Source organism: Thamnophis sirtalis, unplaced genomic scaffold, assembly GCF_051295495.1.
Source record: "Thamnophis sirtalis isolate CommonGarterSnake01/CBP01778 unplaced genomic scaffold, rThaSir2_p1.2 scaffold_6, whole genome shotgun sequence".
Classification (NCBI taxonomy): Eukaryota; Metazoa; Chordata; class Lepidosauria; order Squamata; family Natricidae; genus Thamnophis; species Thamnophis sirtalis.
This window is the reverse complement of record NW_028261386.1, coordinates 82,701,652-82,729,143: the sequence shown is the minus strand read 5'-3', so window position 1 is coordinate 82,729,143 and position 27,492 is coordinate 82,701,652. Positions and strand designations below refer to the sequence as shown.

General features: G+C 40.8%; 2 protein-coding genes across 5 annotated transcripts in view; both read right to left on the bottom strand.

Annotated features, from left to right (window-relative positions):
- Positions 1-1,175: 1,175 nt before the first annotated feature.
- On the bottom strand, positions 1,176-25,130 carry ZC3H12D (zinc finger CCCH-type containing 12D). Of its 4 annotated transcripts, none has more exons than XM_014070750.2 (7): positions 25,020-25,130; positions 18,605-18,791; positions 17,273-17,699; positions 9,628-9,767; positions 7,076-7,310; positions 4,746-4,852; positions 1,176-3,465 (listed from the first exon to the last, which is right to left on the bottom strand). In XM_014070750.2, the coding sequence occupies exons 3-7, from the start codon at positions 17,572-17,574 to the stop codon at positions 2,453-2,455; spliced, it is 1,797 nt and encodes a 598-aa protein (XP_013926225.2). In that variant the 5' UTR covers positions 17,575-17,699; positions 18,605-18,791; positions 25,020-25,130; the 3' UTR covers positions 1,176-2,452. The 4 variants fall into 4 exon arrangements, with proteins under 4 accessions (XP_013926225.2, XP_013926222.2, XP_013926223.2 ...); XM_014070747.2 differs by lacking the exon at positions 25,020-25,130 and adding an exon at positions 24,663-24,797; XM_014070748.2 differs by lacking the exon at positions 25,020-25,130 and adding an exon at positions 24,663-24,797 and having other exon boundaries at positions 17,273-17,689.
- PPIL4 (peptidylprolyl isomerase like 4) overlaps positions 24,429-27,492 on the bottom strand; it is an 18,535-nt gene continuing 15,471 nt past the window's right edge. The window contains exon 13 of the mRNA XM_014070745.2: positions 24,429-25,894. Within this exon, the coding sequence (XP_013926220.1) occupies positions 25,676-25,894 (219 nt within the window). The 3' untranslated portion in view covers positions 24,429-25,675. The remainder of the gene's footprint in view (positions 25,895-27,492) is intronic.

The following is a 27,492-nucleotide window of genomic DNA, read 5'->3' as shown; positions in this document are numbered from 1 at the left end:
ATTTGTTTTGTGTCTTTTTAACTAGAAGTAACATGTTTTGTGTAGATATTCCTTAAATAATTGGTCATTGCTAGAATACATAATTCTGATTTCAGTCAGACTCTGAAGGCTCTTTTTTAAAGTCTAAAATCCATAGCATAATTGCAAATTAACCCTTGTTCAAATGTTATTACAGGTACTTTTTAAGAAAATAATCTGCTTGGTATCTGATATTTGTGTATTCTGGCACAATCTTCAATGCTTATTTTTATCCATTATATATTAATATAGGTAGTTATCAACTTGCAACCATTCATTCAAACAATGATTCAAAGTTGTAGAATTGTCGGAAAAAGCAGTTTACAACCTTCCCTCACATTTATGATCATCCCACCACCTCTGTAGTCACATAATTCAGGCTCTTAGCAATCGGCTCACTTGCGACTAGATGCAGCATGCTGCCGTTACATGATCACAATTTGTTGCCTTCTCAACTGGCAAAATCAATTGGGGAAACTGGATTTTCTAAAAAGACTGATTTGCTTGTCCACCATGTGATTTACTTAATGACTGCAATTAAAAGTGGTCATAAAATTGGGTTTGGTCACATGATAACCCACTTTACAACTGCACCAACTTATAGTCTAAATTCTGTTCCCAATTGTGTTAAGCCAAGGATTACTTGTATGGAAATTATAAATGAATCACTTCCTTTGGTTAGTAAATCCTTATAAGAATCAGCACTGCCTGAGACAATAATAAAGAATTACAGAATGAAATTTCAAAACAAGCACTATTGTCATAGGGAATATAAGCACACAGACTCAGCCAGTAATATTTTTCATGTTTCTATTATTTATGCAGTAGGTGTTACTTTCCAATAGTAGGTAAGTTTCGGTTATTCATAATAGCGATCAGGCTCCATTAAGTCATAAGTCGAAAACTACCTGTTAAGAAACAGGATCTAGAACTTGGGTGTATGCTAGTACATCTTTTTCTAATGGTGGGGGGAAGAAATATGGCATGAAAAGAGAGGATCCACGGTAATATTTTCCTCTTAGATGTACCTTGTCCCTTGAATAGCAATGCGTAAACACCACCCTACCAATATATTAGCATTCCCTTATATGTCATAATTTGGTTTATTTGACAAAAGAGATACACTAGATGTAATTGGGTTGTTTATTTTTATTTAAAAGAGTTGTCCTTCACTTTTCCACAAATAGGTCCTCATGGTAGCATATTTATTTTGAATTAAAAAACATATCAATATAATAAACAAGCAGACAATAAGTAAATTAGGAAGCAATTGCAGAATAAGCCATTAACATGTTAACGTTCCATCCACAGCTTCAATACTATAAGGAAAAACTAATTTGTGCTTTCAAAAACAAAGAAATGTATCAAGTAAAAATGTTTTGTGGGAGAATATAATATCACCATTCTTCCTAGCTGTTTATATTCACATCAGCACTGTGAACTAATCTTAAAAATAACATAGTAACCTGTGAAGGTTTTTTTTTAAGCATTATTGAAATACATCAAAATGGAGGTTTTTGGATGACGATCCAGGTATCTCCATGTACTAGATCAGTTGCAATTTCTGAAAATACCATATTCATGAATAGTGCGGTAAATAACAAACTAAACCAATCTGAGGGAAGTAGTTTTTGTCCAGGAGGGGTTTCAATTAATGCACCAACAACAACAAAAAAGGTGGGGAGGGGGAGACTTCAACATACAAGTGCCACCTGAAGGCTTATTTTTCTCTATTGGCTATTAAGAAAAGGAGGTATAAATGTGTGCATTTTTAAGCCAAGTCCAGCTAGTCACAAGGGCTGAAAACGTAGTGATTGGGAGAACACTATTGTCCTTGTACCTTTGCCTTTCTACTACAAGGCTAGCATGTCAGAGCAGCTGACAGTTCTTTTACTAAACTTGGCTGCTCTCTTAAAGACTCAGTAGTGACAACCCTGGATGGGACACCACCAGGAAATCTCATATCCTGGAAAAAGGCAATTGCAAATCACTTACGTTTTTATTGTATTGTTGCCAAGAAAATTGCAAATAGGATAGTCCAGTAAATAACAAACTAAACCTACTGTACATGGTCATATCTATGTAGCCACCAAGCATTTACTAACAGAAACTAAACATAGATGGGAAAAAAGCCCTTGCTCATGGTTTAATAAAGGAATAAGAAACTGTTGGAGAATGATTAAATAGAAACATATGAAGCTGAAGCCGTCTAAGGATGTTTGTGGGAAATGCATCTAGGAAGGATCCAAATAAGAATATAAATTGGCTTAATGGACTGACAGGCTGTTTTGAGGATGGCAAAACATAAATGTTTGAAACCAGAAAAACAAATTTTGTGTGTGCTTGTGTATATATCTATATATCTCTTTCTGTTCTTACTGGTTGATCTACTGAAGTTGAATGTACCTTGTGTAAAGAAGACATGAGAAAACCTTCACCATGGTTTCCTATTAGGGAACCTACTATGAAGATTCCCATGCTTCCTAGCTAATGGTATAAAATTTCTCACTATGTCTGTGTTGGAGGAAATTAAGGCTTGGTTTTCCTGAAAATATGGGAACGTAAACCTTAGGGGTTGCTGGACATTTGCTTGCTCTTGAGAAAATGGAGTTTGAGCCAAATTCTGCTGAGACTCCACACCAGAAGGACAATTGTATCTTCTGAGCAAGTTGGAATTTAACAAAAATAATTGGTCATAAGGTCTAGTTTGCAAATGTCCAATGTGACCCATCTCCCCATACTTGCTATATGAAAATACCTCAGCTGAAGAATCTATTTTAGAATCCTGTTCTTCATTGGACTGGGCCTTTGAGATCTGCCTTGCTAAAAAGGAAGGTGTTTGTAAGGTCTGTATTGCTGATGCCTGTTTTCTACAACACCCCTGGAAGTTACACATTTCTAAACATGGACAGTCCAAGCACCGGTTGTGATGAGACAAAAGTGGACCCTGGCTGTATCTGAGATAATGGTCCCTAGGGGACTCACCTACTAGGGCTTCATATTTTGCAGGTCTTCCAAGTGTATTTCCAGAATACGTCCTGGCAGTTAGAGAAGATGCAGTGAATTGTTCGGCTTCCGCTACTGCATATCCAGTTTGACCATGTTGCAATAAAGTTAATGGAACCTGGTAGCTGTCCTGATACATGTTTGCCCAGTTGTTAGCTGAATCCATCTGGTACTCTCCTATCTGTTGTGGGACACTAGTGTGAATTACTTCTGAGCTGAGTGCTGTGCTGCTTCGGTTAATAGTACTTCTAGGACTATATAGAGATGATGGATGCCCACTCTTATTCTTCGTGGGGTTTGTTCCCTTCTCTTCTTCAGTCTTTTGACCCGACAAGTAGGTTTTAGCTTTGACCCGGAGTTCATCAGCTACAGAGAGATGGTCCCAGTTCAGTCTTTCTGGGTGGTAAAATTTGCACTTGATGCCATATGTGCACTTTTTGCCTGTGGAAAATAAAATGACTAGATAAATCGGCTGGTATCATTGGGCATGGAAGCAGATGGGAGCATCGTATACTTTTTAATTTTGTAAAAATAATTTTTCCATATAGAGGTAGTCCTTGACTTACAACCATTTGTTTAGCGATCTTTTGAAGTTACAACAGCACTGGAAAAAATGAGTTAGATCTGACCCTCTTACAACCATAACAGTATCTCTGTGGTCACATGATCAAAATTCAGGCGCTTATAGTTACAACAGTGGCAGAATCCCGGGTTCGCCTGCTCATCTGTGACCTTTCCAGCTGTCTTCCAGTAAGCAAAGGCCATGGGGAAGCTGGATTTACTTAACAAAAGCAGTGATTTGCTTAACAACTGTGGCTAACGGGCCATAAAATTGGGCGCAACTCATTTAATAACTGCCTTGTTTAACAATGGAAATTCTGGCCCCAATTGTGGCCAGATATCAAGGGTTACCTATACTTTGTTTTTATACAAATACAGAATAATGTTGAGAAAAGTTCATAGTTTTGTGGAAGATACATCTTTGAATGTCTGGAGAATATAATTTTGCCACTGAAGAAGCAAAACACGCCAACGATTCTTGCTAGTGCCGTAACAGCAAGCTTCTCTTATATAAGATTGTAATTGATGATAGATCAAAAGATATGGCATGCAGAGTGGGACAGGAGTATATATATATTTGCACTATTAATTCTCACTGTGCAAAAGGGAGTGCAATGCACTGAAGTCTGAAATTCTACTACCATAATATTCCTTTATATCCTTGCACTTGCAAAGTATGCACAAGCGTATAAGAATGCTTTGCCTAATAATTTGCATAACCAAATTCCTACCTCCGTATAGTGAAGTTTACTACATGGAAGGAAAAAAATGAAATCAGGGATAATTTCAGTTTTTCTTGGGAGGTTAACTTTGAGACTTCATGGGCATTTCTTAGAGGTGTTCATAAAGTGAAAAATGTATTTTGTTTCATGCAGAAAACATTGTTTAGCCAAACCATTCTGGGCGGGTTATGATTTGGTGTAGCCAAAATGAAACCTGGAACGTTCTGATTTTTTTGTATCTATAATGTCACTAAAGCTGGGTGCTTGCTCTTTTTAAAGATGTGTGGGTTCCAGATGTAAATATCTGAATATGCAAATAATGTGCAAATTATCATGAACTATTGTGGAGGAAAACCAATGTTTTAGTCTTGTTCTTTCTGTAACTGGTTTCATTGTAAATCTTGCAAACTAACCGATTGAGCATTGAACAAAACTTACCATAAGGACAGAGCTGCCATCTTGATTCAGGGAAAAGAGGTTTTCTACTTAGAAAATTATCCAGAGAAGGTCCATGTCGGCCCAAAGGATCATCAGGTGGCATGAATCTAAAAATAAATAATAACAAATTACTGAATCAACATTCTCATGATTTTCTGATATGTGCTGAAGTTCACAATGTATCTTTATATCTTTAAATATTCAAACCAATGTCGTCATATAAAAAATATCTGCAAATATACATGTGAACTCTCACACAAGTTTTGGATATTTATATATTTCTAAAGCCATCATAAATTAGAATATTGGAAATAGCAAATCTGCATGGGCAAACCTTTGAAGCTATAGATAGAGATTGTATATTAAACCTAGTTAGTGACCATTTCATTAGAATTAATGTGAGCTAATATCTGCCTAGTTTGCTGGTTGTCCATTTTTGCATTTCTACATTGGCAGGCAAGTTAGAAAGGTTTAAGATAACACCTCTGAAAACCAGTACAGTACTGATTATAATACATTGATTAAAGTATTGTTTAGAATTGGGGAAAGTCAATTCAAGCTTCTGGTCAATCTTTGAGCTCCTGGCGTGATTTTAAGTGAGAAGGTCACTTTTAGCCTCACTTTATAAGGCTGCTATGTGGGTAAAAATGGGGACAGAACACATGTACAGCAGAAAAATATGTCCCAGCTGTGTGGAAAAGGGAACAAAAATCTGACTTAAACATTTATTATAGCCACAGTCTCTACCAGTTTTGCAAATAGCAATAGCAATAGTACTTGGACTTATATACTGCTTCACAGTGCTTTACAGCCCACTCTAAGCAGTTTACAGAGTCAACATATTGTCCCCAACAATCTGGCTCCTCATTTTACCCACCTCGGAAGGTGGAGTCAACCTTAAGCCATTCAATCTGTGGCCTAGAGGTGGAGCTCTCACCTCATAATCAGAAAGGTTTTGAGTTCGATCCTAGGTAGAGGCAGATGTAGGGTCTCCTGCTTGGGCATAGAGTTGGAGTAGATGACCTGCAAGGTCCCTTCCAACTCTGTTAATCTGAGATTCGATCTGCCAAACTGCTGGCAGCCGGTGATCAGCAGAAATAGCCTGCAATACTGCACTCTAACCACTGCACCACCACAGCTCTTTTCAAATTATATCTATATTGATTCAGGGGGCAAATACAAATCCAAACATTTCTTGTTTCCTCTTATTCATGCCCTGTGTTGGATCTAGCAAAAGCTTCAGCAGCCAGAAGAGTGTCTTCTATTTGCAGAATGTTTTTGACTCAGTGGGGTCTTTTCCGTGGCTCCATAGAATTAGCAACCTTCACCAACCCACCAGTCCCTTGCAGTCCCTAGGGCCATGGAGAGCCAGATGATGACAGCAAAGGGTAGACAGGACAATGTGCAAAAATAATTCCTTCCATCAGCAGGAGCAATGTGAGTGGAATTCTGTCATACGCCTGGTCTGCTATCTTTTTGATGGTTTATAAACACGCACGAGCTCAGGCATGTCCAACCTGCAGCCTGCAGCTACATGCAGTCCTGGACAGCTAGTAATGTGTCCCCATAAGATTGCGATTAAAAATATTTTAAAATATTTTTGTTATTTATATACATTGACTATATTATATATTTTATACATGGCTCAAGACAATTCCTCTTTGCTCAATGTGGCCTGGCCAAGCCAAAAGGTTGTACATGCCTGTGCTAGCTGATCTCAAATAGTGGACCATTGATTTAGAGTTGCAAGCAGACTTTCTAGTTCTACCCAGAAATACCTTCTTGAGCTAATCTGTACATCTTCTGCAATCAGCTAGATATCTGAACTACATAATAATCCCAAAATTTTAACTAGATTCAATGCCCTCCCAAAGTCCATTATTTAGAGGAAGATGTGAAGGATCCACCTTTAAACAGAAACTATCCATGCAGTGGTAGAATAATTGAAATGATGGAACACAATAATATGTATTGCCCTCTCTGTGTAAGTGCTTGACAGGAATTATTTCTATAACTAAATATCCAAGTTATTCTGATTTGTTTTAAGTTGTTATTTTTAGATCAATCTGATTTTATTTTCTTGTACAGTGTGCTGTAATATTTACTCTTAATACATTTTAGATGTTTAACAGCAATTATGTTTTTCCTTTTTTGTTCTAATTAATCATGATTTTGTTCTTTATCTGCTAGTCTGTGACTGAAAAAAGATGGATCGATTGATTGGCATGCTCCTCCTTCTGAATTTTAAACTTTAGATATTGCTCTTGAAGTCTGCACTTTTTAACATTAGAAATCAGATAGATCTGTTTGCACATATACCAGACTCTTACTTGTCATTGACGAAAGAATACATGAGCAGTCGCTGCTCAATGAACCATTTCCACTCAGGGTTTTCATTCTGCAGATCTCGAAAGTTGTCGTTGGAAACAATGACCCCATCTTGTTCATAGGCCAATTTAACAATGTAGCGATCATCATAGCACATCATTCTTTTGCCCTTTATTTTGCGGGATGGTGTGTAGATGAGAATTGCTTGCTTGGCCAAGCTTTCAAGGATATGTGGATCTAAAATTAAAAATGGGGCAGGAAAATGAACAAATACTACCACACACACAGATACAGAAAAGAGTTGCATGCAGAAATGGAAGATGGGTTTCAAAATGTCAGCATTGCATAAGGAAACAAAAACAGCTTGTAATGTTTTTCATTCAGAATACGGAATAATAGAGTTGGGAGGGGACCTTGCAAGTCTTCATGTCTGGCTGATTTGTCAAGTTCATATATTTATAAAACACCATTTCGATGCCCATTTAATTTGGAATAAATCTGAATGCTTCCCATTTAATTAGAATATGAACTGAAATGTAAATTGTCTGGTACATTGTGGTCTCCCAAATGTTCCTGAATAAAAATTCTAGCTAATCTGGCCAATGTTGAAAGATGCTAGAAGTTCAGCAACATTTGAAGGACCACACATTCCCTGTTTAAACATTGCTTGCTATGTTTATTTTATAAACTGATCCCAAAAGCTATCTGTTACTTACTCAAAGTTAGCTTGGAATCTAGGATAACTCAACAACTGATTCTCACATCTGGGAGCTGAGCAGCCTGGAAATTTCACACATTAAATTGTCATTGGGTACAGAAGTGCAGATACAGCTGAAGGTCATGAATATGGATATAAAAAGGTAACTTGTCCACAAACGGCATAGTAAGTGAAATACTGTCTAATAGAACAATCTCTTGAGAAAATTACTGTATTTTTCTGTGTATAAGATGCACCAGAGTATAAGACACGCCAGGGTTTTGAAGAGGCAAGTTTTTTAAAAAAAGTTTTTTCACTCTGCAAACCTCCCAAAACTGCCTGTTTTTCGCAAAAACAGCCCTGTTTTTTGTCCGAAAAAGAGGGGGCATTGATAGCCTTTAGGAAGCTTATAGAGTGCTCCTGGGAGCTGGGAGGGGCAAAATTGAGCAAAAAACGGTCCGTTTATTGCTCATTTCTGCTCTCCCCAGCCCCCAGGAGCTCTCTGAAAGCTTCCTACAAGCTATGCAGGGCCATTTTGGTGAAGGGGGCAGGGTTTCAGGGGGCAAAAAAATGCTGTTTTCGATGTATTTTCAGCCTCCTTTTTGAGAGAAAAAGGTCCGTCAAATACTCTGAAAAATACGGTATGTAAAATTCCACTATAAACAGACAAATACCAGTAGAGTTTAAAATGAGAAACATTGTACTACACTTCCTCTACAGTGTAATATTTATAGAATATTCTAGATATATTGCATGATACAGGTGTTCCTTGACTTACAACCACAATTTAACCTCAATTTTCTATTGCTAAGCAAGACAGTTGTTAAATGAACTGTGCCCCATTTTATGACCTTTCTTGCCACAGTTATTAGGTAAATCCCTGCAGTTGTTAAGTTATGTGATTCTGGCTTCCTCACTGACTTTGCTTGTCAGAAAGTTGCAAAATGTGATCACTTGAACCCCACCCCCCACCTCCCAGGATACTGCAACCTTCATAAACACGAGTCAGTTGCCAAGTGTCTGGATTTTGATCACATGACCCTGGGGAAACTGCAATGGTCATAAGTTTGAAAAAACGGTCACAAGTCATTTTTTCCAGTGCTTTTGCAATTTCGAACAGTCATTAAATGAACTGTTGTAAGTAAAGAACTACCTGTTCTTTGTAGTCCACTTCTTTTAGACTTCAAGATAAAATGTATCTTGTAAGTAAGAATTGTTAAATTGGTCTCTAACTTATGAGCATAAGTTGTGAGCTAATTGATTGACATCAGAGTCTCTGAATTCTAGATATTACTGCTATTGGTGCAAAGGAAAAAGCAGATGCTTGCTAGTTTTTTATTTGGTAAAATAAACAAATAACCAACCTAGCTGTTTCTTGGACAAAAATAAAAAGAACTTAAAGGTTGTTTAAATATTTGAAAACCAGCAGCTATAGCAAAACTGATTAGGAGTGGTTCTAATTGTGTTTTCTGCCTTATGCTTTTGTAATTCCATAGAAGCAGTGTGCTGGTAAATATTTAATCTCATTGATTGCAGTATGAATCATCATGAGCCGAGGTGGCGCAGTGGTTAAATGCAGCACTGCAGGCTACTTCAGCTGACTGCAGTTCAGCAGTTTGGCTGTTCAAATCCCACCAGGCTCAAGGTTGACTCAGCCTTCCATCCTTCCGAGGTGGGTAAAATGAGGACCCAGATTGTTGTTGGGGGCAATATGCTGACTCTGTAAACCGCTTAGAGAGGGCTGAAAGCCCTATGAAGCGGTATAGAAGCCTAACTATTGCTATTGCTATTGCTATCATTTAATGTACAACTGGGAACTAATACTTCATATTGAAAATCTGTTGGATCTGTTCATACCTGTAACAGGGGTATCAAATCGAGACTGTTCCTTTCTCCAAGATGGAACGAAAACTTTGATATACTGGTGGCCTCTTTGTTTGAACCAGTCTACCACCAGCTGAATTCCTAAGCATGAAAATACTTCTTTGTTTCCATGACTGGAAAAAATAAAAAAAATGATTATTTTTGAATGTTAGCAAATTACAGTACTTTTTAATGGCTTTTGCCGTATATCATATGCTGGATTTAAATGAGCTCTTGTGTCTGGCAGCTAACATTTCTGGCAAGTGGAAATGCCTTTTTTTCTGATAAAAAATTGATTTATAGAATTTCATTCTATACTGAAAATCATTTCCTAGCTCAAAATATCCCTAAAAGTATTTATTTTTCTAACTGTTGTGTAATTTCAATACTGATTTTGATGGAGAGACCATCAGTTCCCGAAAAGGCAAAATCTATCTGATATACTAACATATCTAATTGCTCCTGCCCATAACACCAATGGCATTTTGAAGATTTATCTTTTAAAAGCAAGTTAAAGGGAGAAGACTGTTATGTTTATCTATCTCCCACATCTTTTTCTTATGAACCTTTTGGGAAAATGGATCCAAAGTTAGATATTATTTCACATCCTATCTGACTTAGAAATCTATCTGGATTCAGGACCAGGAGAAAAATAGGAAATATACTGATCTAGCAATGCAATTATAATAAGATATCTAATAGTCAGGATCTTATTTGAAAAATCCCAGTAAAGTTCTTAGATGTCTGGAAGACTTCTATAAAAAGAATGGGGTGTTCTAATGACCCAGGTATCATCTTATTAAAAAGGTGACACCCGGGTGGTTTGAATTTTGCCTGAAATCAAACTGTTGGCAGCAAAATTTCTTTCAGCCTGAAGATGTTTACTTGAAATATAACAGGGAATAGAACAAAACAGAATAATAGTTAGAAGGGACCTTGGAGGTCTACTAGTTCAACCCCCTGCTCAGGCAGGAAACCCTATACCAGACAATTGGTTGCCCAATCTCTTCTTAAAGACTTCCAGTGTTGGAGTATTCACAACTTCTGGGGTAAATTGTTCCGCTGATTAATTGTTCTAACTTTCAGGAAATTTCTCCTTAGTTCTAGGTTGCTTCTCTCCTTGAATACATAAGGTACTTGTATATTTTGCATGAAGTAGAGTTTCTACCAGGGGTGGGTTGCTGCCAGCATTACTGCTGGTTTGCTTGGAGAGCGCACATGCACAGTTGCATGTAAATTGTTCTGTGCATGCACAGGACATTAAAAAAGGACTAAAAACATGCCAGCAACAGCATGGGCAACTGGGCAACTGGTTCAGGGGCGTGGCCAGCCTGCTGTCCCTACTGATTCGGCAATCCAGTCCCAATTTCCACTACTGGTTCACCTGAACCGATGCGAACTGGTAGCAACCCACCTCTGGTTTCTACCCAGTTTTTAATTATCTAGACTCTATCAGATACACACTTATTTCAAAATGCTGGATTTTGAATACTATACTTTGGCAACACCTACAATCCTGTAAGAGCAGAATCTTATATTAATTTAAGATTATACTTCAATTAATTGCATATAATTAATGGGACTTCTCCCATATCCATTGATTCCTTTATTTTTAAAAGAAAACATGATACAATGGGAATTTGCCTGTTGGGCACAATAGAGGGAACCAGAAAAGTACAATATAGACATAAAACAAATAACACAAGTAAATAAACGGAGAGGAACACTTAAATATTAATTAATAACACAAAATGGTACAAAACACCCTAAAAACGGACAAAATGAAGTTTGCTTTTGAACAGTGGATCCAGGTTAATTTTAGAAATGACTGCCATTATAGATTTAAAATTACACTTAAAGTAATTGCCTATGATTAATAGGTTCTCTTCTTGTGTATTTATTTATTCCATCCTTTTTTTTTTTTTAATTCTCAGCTTTTTCACTGAAGCAATTTGTATGCCATCTACTCCCTGGACTCCAGGTGGCTTCATATAAAATAAACAAAAATTTTGAGCGAAACACAGAACATGAACTTGTAACAAAAAGGATGAGGCAGGATTTTTTTTCTTGTAGTTTTTTTTGTCTTCATGGAATCTAATAAAGTAGGCAATAATTTTAGCAGTATCCCACAATTATGTAGTAAATCTACTTAATTTCTTCTATGTTGTAAAAGTATCTGTTCAAAAATCCTGGAGTAAGCTAATGATTGAATATTCTGAATATTAGTTACTGCTTCTATTATTATATCTTATAGAGTAAAATTCATTTCAAGTCAAGTATGATTACTGATAGCTTCAAGGACATTTTAGTGTGGTTTTTCTTGGCAAAAATATGAAAGTCATGTTGTCTTCTGAGGTGTTTTTAGGGCTAGGGCTTCCAAACAGAAACTAAACTGAACCCTGTTTAGGTGCTGCCACCTAGCTGAGCATCATATGTTATACATATTTCCCCCACAATTGTGCAGCAATTTCCTGTGGTTTACCTATTTGCATGTACATCTTTCTAATCTAGAAAAAGTTCTTTTCTGTAGCCTAGCTGGAACTCCAGTTTGTATGGCATGGACCAAGGAGAGATGCGCATAGACTTGTGATGGATGAAATCCATTGTTAGGTTATCAGAAGTACCCAGTGACGTGTGGTGAGCTTCATGGCCAGTGAGGCAAGCGCGAAAGGCCCACCGAAGCCCCGGCGCCGCGTCCGCCGTAGAGCGGGACCCTCATCGGCCATGAAGCTCACTGCACGTCATTTGGCAGTTCAAACTCTGCTCTGCAGCCCAAACTTTCTCCTCCCAGCAACTTGGCCTGTTGGACACAGTGGTGGCAGGGGGAGGAATGGGCTGGGTGGGCTGGCTGGCTGGGGAGAGCCCTTTAAAGCCCTGCTGCCGCGTCTTCCCAGCAAGACTTCCTTTCGGCTTGCGGTTTCCCTTGCCTGCCTTAGCCAAAGCTTGGCGCCCTGCCTCTGCTTTCGCTCTCCCTCCCTCAGGTCTGCAGCAGCGTCGGTGGCAGCTCTCGGCCTACGGCTGCAGCGTCGCGCAGGCTGTGGAAGGAGGAGGAGGAGGAGGAGGGAACCAAATGGGAGGCTTTTACCGGGTCTGCGCCCCACAGCCAGGACCATCCTTGCACCTCAAGCCACGTTTCTTCCTGCAAAGCCCTTCAGGCGTCAGGCGGAGCTCTCAGGTTGCCCAATCCAGTTTCTCCCAGGTTCAAAACTACGGAGGGAGGAACTGGATGGGCAACCCGAGAGCTCTGCCTGACGCCCAAAGGGCTTTGCAGGAAGAAACGCGCCTAGTGGGGAAGAAGGCGCCTCCTGTAACACAGAAAAGCGAAGGGCCCCGGGCAAGAGCTGAACACACGCATGCACTTTTCGCCCATAATGGCGTCTCTCCTGCAGCCAGCTGGGGCGCTTGGGGGTGGAGAGAGAGAGAGAGAGAGAGAGAGAGAGAGAGATGCCGAACAATACTAGTCTGAGGCTTCGCTTGCAGCCCATCGTTCGTTCCCCCGCTTGTTACTCCGATGCTCTTCGGAAAGCGGCGGCGGTTGCCTGCCTGCTGTGTGTGTGTAGGGAAGAGGAAAAGGAGAGTGAGCAAAATAAACAAATCCTCCTCAAGCCCCGCTTGGAAAAGCAACTGGCATGCCCGCGCTGTAGCCCGGCTAATTGCAAAAGCAGCCGCTTATGGCGATGCCACGCAACAGGATGGATTGGCTGCTGAACCTTTTTGAAAGGAGGGTGGCGAGGAGGGACGAGGGTTAGAAGCATCGGGGGGGGGGAAGAGAGAAAGTGACCGCTTCCAAATCGGTAGCCGCTCGGACCAAGCGAAAAGGCTGCACGAGGAGCCGCTGGGAGAGATGCCAGAAAGAGCGTTCCCGTCGCAGCCCAGCCCGCCCTCGCAAACTCTCAGTGCCCCAGTTCCAGTGAACTGGGAGGCTGGAGATTTGCCAGTCCGGTGTCTCTCCTCGTCTATTTCTAGGAATGTGCGGCACTCACTCATTGCCTGGCACATGCATAAAAGCGAGTTGTGCCCAGAGTTCAGGAGCTGAAAGGAAGTCTTGCTGGGAAGACACGGCAGCATGGTTTTAAAGGGCTCCCCCCTCCCCAGCCAGCCAGCCCACCCAGCCCATTCCTCCCCCCGCCACCACTGTGTCCAACAGGCCAAGCATCTCATGTTTATGGCGGACATAAACGTGAGACGCCTGGCCTGTTGGGACACAGCGGCGAGAATGTCCCTGCCGCCTCCGCGCTCCGCTGCCTCGCCCCCTGCCTCCTCCGACCCACCACTTTGAAAAAAGAAACACACACACACACACACACACACACACACACACACACACACAAATTCCTCACAATAAAAAAATTACAAATCCCCCCCCTCCCTCCATCCGATCCACATACCTTTTCCAACTGTGGAAACTCTCTCAACTCTCCTCTTGTCCGTCCAACGTAAGCGTGCTCATAAGGCATGATTCGCTGCTCCCAGATCAGGAGGCGGGAGAATCAGTGCCTCCTTTGCATACGAATTTTTTTGCTTTTTAACCCTTTCTTAACTTTTAAAAGGCAAAAAATTCCTTATGCAAAGGAGGCCCACAGTTCTCTGGCCTCCTCCTATCGTTAACACTAAGCACTGTTCCAAGTCACTGTGACTTGGAATCTGGTAGCAACTACCCTGGCTTTAATTATTTTTAAAAAATTCTTTAAAATTCTTTCCTTTCCTTCAGGAGACTGGTGAGGCCCCGCCTCCGCTGCCTCTAGTGACTGCACGTCCCTGGAAGCACCCTACTTGGATTTAATTGTACTGAGACTTTACAGTGATTTTGGTATGCACAGTAACCAGAAGTCTTGTATTTGCTTAGGGAGACAAACTGCCTAAGACAATTTGACAAACTAGAGCAGTACAGTCATTATTTGAGTAGTAGCTGGCTATAGAAGGCTGATATCAAACAAAGTGGTTTTTCATTTCCTTTAGTTTTTACCAATGGGGGTTTTGCACATTCACTAAGCAAATTCACAGAGATTTTTTATCCCAAAACATAACAGCTTGTTTACATTAGCATTGTTGTAATTGCCCTGTTAGATATTGTTTGATATTGGAGGGTCCAATATCCCCTCCATGGGTTGCTTGTTCTCGATTGTTTCAGACAAATTGTAAAATCCTTGTTGACCCTCACACACAGGATACTGCATTTTCCTGAGAAACTGTGGACTCCACTCTGAAGGGAGAGCAACATATTTGCATGTCACTTATACTAGTTATGTCGGCTGTGACCAGGGGGGCCTTTGCCCAGGTTCGCCTGGTGCCGCCCTACTTGGATCGGGGTGCACTTCAAACAGTCACTCACGCCCTTGTCACCTCAAGGCTGGATTATTGCAATACGCTCTACATGGGGCTACTCCTGAAAAGCGTTCGGAGACTACAGCTAGACCAGAATGCAGCCGCGCGAGCGATATTGGGTGTACCAAGATACACCCATATTACACCTATCCTCCACGAGCTGCACTGGTTGCCAATTGGTCTCCGGATGCAATTCAAGGTGTTGGTCATTACCTTTAAAGCCCTACATGGCTCAGGACCAGCGTATTTGTGAGACCGCCTACTGCCGCATACCTCCCAATGGCCGATAAGATCCCACAGGGTGGGCCTCCTTAGGACGCCGTCAGCCGGACAGTGTCAGCTGGCGGGGCCTCGGAGGAGGGCCTTCTCTATGGCCGTTCCGACCCTGTGGAATCAGCTACCCCCAGAGGTCTGGATCTCACCCACCCTCATGGCCTTCAGAAAAGTTGTTAAAACTTGGCAGGCCTGGGGCTGTTGACCTTATTATGTAGGGTCCAGCCCCAATTTGAATGTATGCATGTTGGAGAATTTTAATCTTTATTTTTATTTTATTTTGTTTGTTTTTCTTTTCTTGTTCTGTGTAAGCCGCCCGGAGTCCTCCAGGATTGGGCGGCCTATAAATCTAATAAATTAAATTAAATTAAATTAAAGAGGTGAGTCAGGAGTAATTTACTCCAACTTTTAGCAATGTCTTGATTAGGTGAACAGCATTATTCATTCTGAGGCCATTAGATGTGTTGGATTATCATTCACATCATTCTTAGCAGATGGGATCTTGCTAGTGTGAGATTATGAGACTCATAGTCCAGCAGGTGCCAGTTTGTTATTACTATGAGTATTTCAATTCGTAAAAGCTACGTAATTGCAAAACAACTCAAGGCAATGTACAAAAATTTTAAAAACCCATCATGAAAGCAAACAGAAAAATTAAAAGCTAATAATGTTACAAACAGTGGGACATGGTGGCTCAGGGGCTAATATGCTGAGTTTGTTGATCAGAAAGGTCGGCAGTTCAGCGGTTCGAATCCCTAGCACCATGTAATGGAGTGAGCTCCTGTTACTTGTCCCAAATTCTGCCAACCTAGCAGGTCAAAAGAATGTAAAAATGCAAGTAGAAAAATAGGAACCACTTTTGCTGGGAAGGTAACAGCGTTCCGTGCGCCTTTGGCATTTAGTCATGCCAGCCCTATGACCGCGGAGACATCTTCGGACAGTGTTGGCTCTTGGCTTTGAAATAGAGATGAGCACTGCCCCCTAGAATCGGGAACGACTAGTGCATATGTACGAGGGGAACTTTTACCTTTACCTTTAATGTTATGAACAAAAAAGTTAATCTAGCAGTGTTGTTAGCTTTACGTTGTGTGGATTTCAACTCCAGCATAGCTGGCTGTGAAATTCTGGAAGTTGGCTATCCATGGATCTTAAAGTTACCAAGCTTGAGAAACACTGCTCAAGGATACAACAAAGATATACAAAACTGTCATGCAAATCTGAGAAAGAAGCCAGGCATGCTGCCTACACAAGGAAGCAGGAAGTAGCAGATAGATTGAAGCTTCTCCTTAGATGAGTCCAGCCTTGTGAAACTCTTCCTTCAACGTACCATGGTAAGAAAACTTAAGAAAAATTGATAGTGCTAGAACTTGCAGTTCAGTACAGCTGGAGGGCACCTGATTCTGAAATTAAGGGAGTGATGTGTACATGCATACAACATCTATTATTTATTCTTCTTTCTCCACCCCCACCCTCAATTATATTTAAATGTAAGGTCACAGACTCTGCAGACTCTTTCCTGTGTCACTCACCACCCTCTGGTTTTTGTCATCAGGAAATCTACAAAAACAACAGTGAAATCTGTTGTCATAAAAGGACTTTTACCTTCTCTTGGATTTTGTAATAAAACAGGCAGCTGCACTTTATTTGGCCTTGGGCACAGAAGATCTCCCTGAGATAGGATGCCTGTCAGTTTAGGAAATGTGCATAAGTGGATTTTGAAAAGAGAGCTTGTTTACATGCGTGGTTATTTAATTTCCTCAGCTACAATTTAGATAAGATCAGTTCGCACATGAAATGTCCTTCCTGGGTTCCCTATTTGAACGTAGCACATTTTCATGCTGTCATAGCTCAAATACGTTAGAGAAGAACTTCATGTCATAAAAGTTCAAATTCAACACAATCATAATGTTAATTCTATGCCTTCCTGAAAAGAGGAAGAACCCACAGTTGCATTCAGCATATTTTAAATCTTGACCTATCACATTCTAAGACTGCAGAGCAAATAGAAGCCCTTGAGAAAACAAAATGGAAAGATGCTTGCCTCATTGCAATGTTGCTCCCATCGATTACAATAGGTCTCAAATGATCAGATGCCTCGTTTGGTTCCTCAGTAGAGCCCTGGGGAAATGGGAGGGGCCCTGGTAGTCCATGAGCAGCAAGATTGGGTTGAAAACATTGTGCCTCACTCTGATTCTCCCGAGGTCTCTTCCCCATGAGGATCAATTCTTGCAGCAAATCATTCTCCGAAGCCTCTTGACCTAATTTCTCTAGAACTTTGCACACCTCCTTCTTGCTGTAGCCCAGCTTATGGAAGAATTCAAGCTTGTTCTGCTGGGCTTCCATGTTTGCACAATGATAGGAAATCCTGCAGGATTAGTACTTTCGAAATTGGAGAATCAGATGATGTAGCTGGGTGCAGGGGACATTTATGCTGCTTTTAGTCAGTAATGATCATCTACTGTAGCAAACTGACAATATGTCAGAGAGAGAGAGGGAGGGAGGGAGGGAGGGAAGGAAGGAAGGAGAGAGAGAGAGAGAGAGAGAGAGAGAGAGAGAGAGAGAGAGAGAGGAAAAACCACAAAAATAACTATTTGGTGACAATGATAAATCAAAGAAGTGCCAATTAGATGATAAAAAAAACTTCAGGATTAAGCAGTTTTTGCAATACAAAATTACAGAATCTACTTTTTAATAAAATTATGAAATTGAAGTATTGATGACAAAATAATGTTTCTATTATTTATTTATATCCCACCCTTATTATTTCTTGTATAAATAACTCAAGGTGGCAAACATATCCAACACAACTTCCTCTTCCTATTTTTCTTACACAACCCGGTGAGATGGGTTGAGCTGAGAGAGAGTAACTGACCCAAAACCATCCAGTTGGCTATTGTATTCCAAAGAAAATATCTACATAATTTTAATAAACATAATAAAAAATTGCTTTCTATTCTTGAAATGCATTGTCAAGCAATCCCCAACACTTTCCAATATCTAGGATTTGTATATATAATATTGACAGGTGTTCAGAGACAAAAAGTTCTTGGTAGATACCTATTCATATGAATCTCCCTTCTTCAAACTGATGCTCACTGTCAGAATTTGTAACTTGTCTGATGAACCCGCAAGAAATAATCCTAAATCATTTTGAGACCCTTAAATTGTGAAAGGCTGATGCAAAGTTTTTGCTGCTTAGTATTCAGTCTCTTCAAGGGACAATTTATCACACATAAATATAATGCTTTGTAAATATTGGATAAAACAAAATGACATTTCTATTTAGATTTCTCTTGAGTTAAAAAAAGGCTCATGAGGATAAAATAGAGTATTTACTTTACCTATCTCAGATTGTGTTAGTCTCTTGACTTACCAGATGTGTGCTGCCTGTCTTGAGATGTTCTGAGCATCAGTAATTCTCTCTTATTAAATATAACCTCTGGGTAACCAAAATCCATCAGAACATCAGGTAATATGCCTAAGATAGGTGTGCAAGAGTGACGTAGTCCAAATCCTGTGCATGTACATACGCACGCAGATGCTTGACTTCAGCTTTATCTCTGATGAAAACAATGAAAAACAACTTCATCAGGGAGTTGCACTGTGGTTAGCAGAGGACAGATACCATCTCTTCTGCTGGTGAAGTAAATAACAAATGGTTAGCAATAAACAAACATTGTCCAGCATTACTGAGGAAGAAAAATGTCATTGATAACTTGTGACCCGATTATGAGGTAGGTGGGATACGTTGCTTTGATGCAAAGTTTAAGAACTATTATTGTGTACCGAGAACCCACAGTTCTCTAAAGATTTTGAGCTTCGGCTTCTAGCGGTTCCTGTGAGTGGAGGGAAATTCAGAGTTGTCACTCTGCACATCCTCTTTTTCAAGGCAGAACTGCACGGCACTTCTAAATTGAGCTCATTATCATGTTGCATATTCTTTGAATTTGGCTAAATCCCAGAAACATTTAACAAACATCCCCCCCGCTCCATATTTTTTTAGTCACTTGTATTACTTTTTTGTTTGTAAAGGGAAAAAGGCATTCCCCCCCTCCCCAATTTTCAGGCATGGATGCAGGCCTCATACTCATTAAACAAATCATAAGCAACCTAAAATTATAATATTTTTAAATAGTTACTTCAATCAACATACATTTTTAACATATTCATAGCATTTATGGCTGCAACAATTTTTGTGGAGACTTTGGTGCTCTGGAACATAATTGTATGCTTGGAGATGTTTCGTTACCAGACTAGATAATCTTTTCAGTGGTAGAAGGGAGTGGGGTTTACTCTGTTTATATATAGCAACTTGTCCTGAAAGTGTTGATGGGGGTAGTATGTTCTCCCCGGTAGTTCCTTGATTAGGGTATCAATTACTGTTTGTTTGTCTGATGTGCAGCTGTAGTATTACAGTGTAAATATATGTAAATAGGTCATGGCACTCAGGTATTGGTATAATTTCTGTCCCTAGTAGGTTTAGGTTTATTGGTTTTGTATGCCGCCCACTCCCGAAGGACTCTGGGCGGCTCACAATAAACAGGGGAGGGAATAAATAAGACAATACAAACAATTTTAAAATCCAACAGTCACAATTAAAACGGGGCTGGGTGCTTTAACAGCCCCCAGCCTGCCGGAACAGCCAGGACTTAGTAGCTTTACGGAAGGCCGGGAGGATAGTAAGGGTCCGGATCTCCACAGGGAGCTCGTTCCAGAGGGCCGGAGCAGCAACAGAGAAGGCTCTCCCCCGGGGGGTCGCCAGCGGGCATTGGCTGGCAGATGGAACCCGGAGAAGGCCAAGCCTGTGCGATCGAATTGGTCTTTGGGAGGTAATTGGCAGGAGGCGGTCTCTCAGGTACCCAGGTCCAATGCCATGTAGGGCTTTATAAGTAACAACTAGCACCTTGAAGCGAGTCCGGAGACCAATGGGCAGCCAGTGCAGCTCGCGGTACCGAAATATATTTTTAAAAATGTCCTAGGATTTATTTTAATATATTGTGTCCTGGTGGATTACAATATAGGGCAAAATTTGGAGTGGGCAATGTTAAATTGAAGAAAAAAAACCCTGATGAATAGGATTGATCTATGTATGACTACCCTGTTTCCCCTAAAATAAGACCTACCACCAAAATAAATCCTAGCTTGATTTTAGCATGCTCCTAATATAAGCTCTACCCCAAAAATAAGCCCTTGTTAAGGTTGTTATCAGTGGGAGGCATGGCCAGTACTGGAGGCAGCAAGGGCATGAGGGGAGGGCGTGATGGTATCTAGCACAGCACAGGTGAGTTGATTACCTGTCCAAACAGCAGGAGGAGGCAGAGGCAAGGGGGATGCATTGCCCGGGATGCGGAAAAGCCGAGAGTCGGTAGGTTGGAGCAGGTGACCGGCAACTGGATGCTGGTCTTTGCACACTGGCACTGGCAGCAGATGGAGGCAGAGGTGTGTAGGGGGGGGGGGGGCAAGACAGACAATCCCGATGAGCCAAGTGGCCATGGGAAAACTGAGAGATGTGAGGACGAGCCTCCATGCCCACCCTCTATTCTGTCCCACTGTGCCTTGGCTTCCCTGCTCTTTTGTGGCCTCGAGCAAGGAGAAGAACTGGGCCTCTCATACATGGGCAAGGGGGTGGTGGTGTAAAAGACATCCCCTGGAAATAAAGCCTATTGCTTATTTTGGAGCCCCCCAAAATATAAGACTAGGTCTTATTTTTGGGGAAACACAGTAGGTCCAAATATACTGTCATAAGGACATCTTATTCTGTGAGCTTTTAAAATTCCATGTAACTCCATGAGCTGCTAACTAGATATCTCGCTTGCAATTTTGGAGGGATCAACCCTTGCCTCTAATTTGCCAAGGAATGAATTTATACTTGATCATTTTATTTCTGAATGTATGATCTATCATATATTGCAGCACATTTGAAAAAGTGGTCAACTAATACCTTTGAGTTAATTTTGACTCCTGGAAGCTGCCTGGGCTAGTTCCTGCAGTTTTCTTGGCAAAAAAATTCAGAAGTGATTTGTTTTTACTTCCTTTCTAGAGCTGAGAGAATGTGATTGGCCCAAGGTCAGCCAGCTGGCTTTGTGCCTAAGCGGCACTAGAACTCTGTCTCACATTTTCTAGCCTGGAGCTTTCCCCACTATACCAAATTGGCTCTGGGGTCAATACATGTGTCTAACAGAACTTAAGTGCAGGTGAGTGATATGATATAGAGGCCAGCCCATCACAAACCCTTGCTAAGTGTTTATTTCATCAAAATAAACTATCTGCCTGCTTCCTTGTTTGAGAAGCATTTTATAAAAATTTGCAACCCTCACCCCACCCCACTCCATCTCCACTTCCTATCAATTTTCTGGATTCTCTCTTCTCCTACAATGAACATGTTCCAATCACCACTTCTCCATAGTTGGGTCAGTTCGAGCAGCTGTTTCTCAACCTGCAGCTTTGGCACACAGGAAAGGGGAGGTATGGTTGATTTCCTTTGGGCTCAGCTGCTTCATTTTATTCCCCTGGAGTCTGTCAACATTCGGTGCCGTTCTAGGCTTACGCTCTAAAAGCAGGGAGGGAGGTATTTCCTATGCTTACATTTTTTATTCTTAAAATACTTTGCCTGCAAATTTAATGTTTCCCAGGTCTACTGACCTCCCTCTTGGATTATTTGATTCTAAAGATATTTTGAACAATCTGGGCCCCAAAAGCTAGCTCTGGATATCCTTGTTCATACTGAAATGTGTTCTTGATGTTTTGATCCAATATGAACTCTAAAAATGATTGTTCTAGCAGAAGTGATTCCGAGAAAGAGAAAAGGGAGTCATTAATAGTAACAAGAAGAGAAGGAAGGACAAGTGTTGGAAATATCACAGATGGACTGGTCGGTAGGATATGCCATGTTAAGAGCCTATTCCTGTTGAGACCTTTGTTAGGCTAGTACAGCGGTGTCAAACTCAAGTCCGGGATTGGATCCGGCCCGTGGGGTACTTAGACCTGGTCCGCGGGGCCACCCTGGAAACAGTGAAGGACTCCCAAGCTCCGTTTTCGCTGGCAGAGGGTTGCAGGAGGCCGTTGCAGCCGAAACGGAGCTTGGGAGCCCATTTTTGATGCCAGAGAGCTTGGGCCACCACAGGCACCCCTGACACGAGTGAGGTCAAGCTGGCCACACCCATCCTGGCCACACCCACCCTGTCTCCCATCAAATACAACCCTGATGAGGCCCTCCATGAAATCAAGTTTGACACCCCTGGGCTAGTACATCAGTGGTGGATGAGGGGGGAGAGGAGAAGGGCTAGGAAGACTGGGATAAGTTTTACAAGGAGCCATGGAGGGAAGTGGAAGGGCAATGGGCATCAATTTTGACTTACTCTAACTCCCCCCTCCCCTCCCAGATTTTGTTTCTGATCAAAATGTTTTGGGTTATTTTTGCTCAGCCGTAAGCTAAAATAGTTGAGAAGTTGGGAACACAATTGTATCAGAATCAAGAAAAGATAAGTTTTCCATACTGTGCCCACCTATTTAATTTCATTCAAGACTGCAGAGATAACTCTGCCCTGGGATATAGCTCTCTCCCTACTCTCCAAGTAGTTGGAATCTATGCCAGTTCCTTGCTTGTACACGGAGTCCTTTTCAGAGCAGGATATAAGCATACGAGACTACACATTAAGCAGGTACTTAAAGATGCTGCTTGGCTCAAATTCAGTCCTGCTCTCCCCCCCCCCCCCCCCCAATGCTTTGGCACAACTAAATTAAAAGAAAATGGTCCATACTCACAGAAAGCGTAAGGGACCAGAATGGCTAGGCTGGCTGTACCTTCACCGTACCCTGAAGAGATGCAGAAGCTTACGCTGCGTTTGCAATTCTCAAGGAAGTTCAGATATTTTTTAAGGCATATTGTTAATTGATTTTGACAAAGTGCAATGTGCAGATTGTAACTCATTTCATGGAAACATTTCTACTTCCTTAATGGGCAACTCATTTACTTACTACAATACATATACTTCAGGTTAACAAAACAGGGAGGGATAGCAGGATTACAACACAAAGGTCATTGCCCATGTGAGAAATAGAAATCATAAACAGCAGGGTTTTTAGCTTCATTAGAATATTTGCTATTAATCTTATCAACAAATGTGTTTTGTTCTCTCTTGTTCTTTGCTGCATTGTGATGCAGAGATTTATTCAACTTTCCTTTGTTTCTCCTCCCTCTTGGTGGAATTGCCATGAGAAACACATAAGGAAATAGGTTGGGTGCTTTTTACTGCTGGTATTTTACCACAGGGCTCTTAAACCGTTTAACAAAGAAGATAGAAGATAAAAGCTTTCAGTTGCTGAGGTGATCTGATAGATCAGGTTCCAGCAGTGGTTTACAATGTATATTGCTCTAAGAAAACCTGCAATTTTACAATGTTTATTTTCTGTCTTTTAGCTTTCCAAAGAAAATTTTCTACCCTGAAAACATGGTTAACATGAGAAATCTTAAAGCAATCCAGTTTCAGTCAGATCATGGATAACTAGGGGAGGATTCTGGTGGGATTTAAAACAGAGATGTAAGCCTTCTTCAGCCAAGGGTAGGGCAGCAATTAGTAGGTCAAAATATAGTATATTAGCTTTATAACTCAATGAAATTAATGATGCCTCACTCTACAAAGTATGCTTTTCCTTTTCTTTCACACTAACAAAATTACAATTTGCTGGGATCTAGGGGCTATATGTACTTCTGATTTGCCCACTCTGATTTAAAATCATTGTGATGTTAGCACAATTGAGTTCTTTCACTGCAGTGTTTAATGAACAAATGGTCCATAGAAAATGACATACGTTTGTGATGAATGTTTTAAGGGAGACGATTTAAGACTCATTTATAAATCACTTGCTTTAAAAAAAAACATAGTTGCTGATGAGTGGGTCTAATTAAAAAAACCTTAGAGACAGAAACATTTCTCTGTTACAGATTAGAGCTATAGCTATAGTTTAACCAGCGTGTTCGTTGATACTGTTTGCTTATGCCAACAAGAAGTTATGTCTTCCAGAACAGGCCATCTATTTCTTTCTCATTGGCATTTAGGGCTTGCCCAATTTCTCAGCTTTTAATTTCCCAACATGAGGGATGCTCAAAAGTTGTGACACGCCTTGGGGATTGTAAAGATATTTTGGTTACTTTAATACAATTTAGATGTGCTTGGTAAGTGATTACAGAAATATCATAACTTTTTCACATTTTGTTTTATTTGAATATTATCATTTGCTTTCATAAAATGAATCCAGTTAGAAGGGAAAAACAAAACCCACCACATACATATATAGGGACTGATAGCTTTTTAAAAAATTAAGTAGGTACAATTTTACATTACCAAACAAAGCTACATTTTTTAAAAAAACTGAATCCGAATACAAAACCAACAGGATTTGCTACAGCTTCCTAACTGACATAGACTTACTGATATATTTGCTGAAATAGATTCATGTTGCTGTATTAGATGGAGGTGAAACTAAAGATTTGCATGGAAATACCGCAGCTAGTACAAAATGTGGATAGTCTCTCTTTTGTGGCAATCTAGATGCATCAATGTTGTACACTGCTATAGTGCAGAGTGGGACTTCTCATTTTCTCTCTGAAACAACAGGTATTTGGAGCAATGAACTCTTAGGAGTACCAACTGCATGGGCTAGTATCAGTGATGAACTGTGTATCTTACCAGTATATATTTCCATATTTTTATATATAAAACTTCAATATTATCTATTTGTATAAATACAACAGGGAAACCGTCAGCTGGCAATAAAAATAGATCTACCTCATTCATGTAACTGTACAAGCTTCATTCATTAACAGTTCCCTGTGAGAAAAAGAGAAGTAAATTCATCCAGTCTTGAATAAAGTCCTCTGTGTTCCTTTCAGAGTTAAAGGTGACTTAGAATTCCTTTCTGGCAGTAACAGCAGCAGACTGCTATCAATAATAACCCGAATGCTGCAGGTTCCTTGTTACTGGACTGTAGCATGGATTTCTCTAATCTCTGCAATCTGCAGTTCTAAAAGGCAACAAAAATAACAGAAGAATCCATCCGATGAAGATATCCTCCCACAGAACTCTTATAGCAATAGCAGTTCGACTTATATACCGCTCTACAGTGCTTTCCAGCCCTCTCTAAGCAGTTTACAGTGTCAGCATATTGGGTCCTCATTTTACCCACCTCGGAAGGATGGAAGGCTGAGTCAACCTTGAGCCTGGTGGGATTTGAATTGTCAAATTGCAGGCAGCTGGCAGGCAACAGAAGTAGCCTGCAGTACTGCAATCTAACCACTGCCGCCACCAAGGCTCAGTGGCTTATGAGGCCAAATTAGAGTGATCTTGAAGATCTTCTGGAAGGGAAGGAAAGGGAAGACATTGGCAGTTTCTAAGGCAGATAAATGCTAAGAAACAGTTGCTTTACAGTTTACATCAGTCCACCCTTATTTATATTTGGACTTTTCCTTATCTTTGGACTTTTTGGGGTTCCTGCCTGACTTTCTTTCTTCATAATGATCTCTTTCCCAGGCTTCCTCGGAATGCTTGTCTTTAGACTTTTTGTGATGGCTTTCTCTCTCCCGGGAATGGCTCCAACATCTCTCTCGTTTGTCACTTTTTCTTTTCTCCCTATCGAATTCTTCTTTGTGCCTTTGGCTAGGCTCCTGAGAGAAGAAGGAGGAAAACACAGTTTATGTATTGATGAAACAGATGAGTGGAGAAGAGGAACACTAACAGTTTTAAAAGTCTGCCTGATGATTTTCTTGCTAGTCCTACAGAATGAATAGCAATGTACCAATTAATTGTAAGTAAATGATGTCTAGCTAGTTCTTAAAAGCAATGTTAGTGAACCTTTTTGGCACCAAGTGCCGAAATGGGAGCGCAGACACCTGTGGGCACCAGAAACCGGAAGAGCAGCTGCCCAGTGCATGTGCACACACCAGGAATATGATCTTCCGGTTTTTGGAGTGTGCATGTGTACCAGCATGCTGGTCTTTGTGCACGCATGTGTGCCAGAAACCAGAAGACTAGGTGGATGGGCGCAGGAGCGCTGGAAACGGTAAGATCATCTTCCCGGCGCGCTTGTGCACTGGGCAGCTTCTCTTCCGATTTCCGGCACTCCTGTGTGCGTGAAGATCAGTTGGCCGGCGCGCCAGAACCCTGAAAGAGCAACAGACGATGGCTCGCGTGCCCGGAGAGATGGCTCTGTGTGCCACTTCTGGCACGAGTGCCATAGGTTCACCAACACGATCTTTAAAAGAAACCCCTGGGAAGAACAAAATAATCTATCCTGCATGGGTATAAAAATAAGTGTTTTTTGTGATTTGAAGCTCATAAAACAATAAATAAAAATGAGAAATTTCTATGCTTTATGATTTAAAATACAGCATTAGTCAATATACCTAATTTATGATTGCTGACTTAAACATAACAATCTGTCTCTATGTTATCAAATTAAGGCAGAGATTGTCAATTCTGAAGCCCAATGCACACCCCTTTGAGTACCTCCAGATAAAATTAGCTATGAGGGGCCTTCTGCGTATAACAGGAGGTGAAGGTGAAAGGCCAATGCATTTATTATGGACTAGAACAGCTATAATTTTTGACCACTCACCATGCTGACATGGGTGGCAGAAACTGTAATCCAAGATATCTGGAAAGAAAGATGCTTTCCCTTGCAGATGCTACTGAGATCAGTAAATCTCTAATTACTTAAAACATTAGATTTGAACCTTGACATGTCATAAAACAATGTTATATGAGCCTCAGTGGCGCAGTGGTTAGAGTGCAGTACTGCAGGCTACTTCTGCTGCCTGCCAGCTGCCTGAAATTCAAATCCCACCAGGCTCAAGGTTGACTCAGCCTTCCATCCTTCCAAGGTGGGTACAATGAGGACCCAGATTGTTGGGGGCAATATGCTGACTCTGTAAACTGCTTAGAGAGGGCTGTATAGCACTGTGAAGCCTTATATAAGTGTAAGTGCTATTGCTGTTGCTATATACTCTGGAAACAAACATAATAGCTCTGTGGGGGTTCTTTTTTCTTGATGCTATTGTATGTTCCTTCCCAGCCTATCTTTCCTGGAGAAGATGAAGGCACAGAGAAGGAAGGAAGGAAGGAAGGAAGGAAGGAAGGAAGGAAGGAAGGAAGGAAGGAAGGAAGGAAGGGAAGGAACAGAACATCGTCCTGCATGAATGGAATTTATCTATAAAACGTAGAAGAAACCAACTAAGGTAATTTAAGCTGTTATAGAGTGTTATTA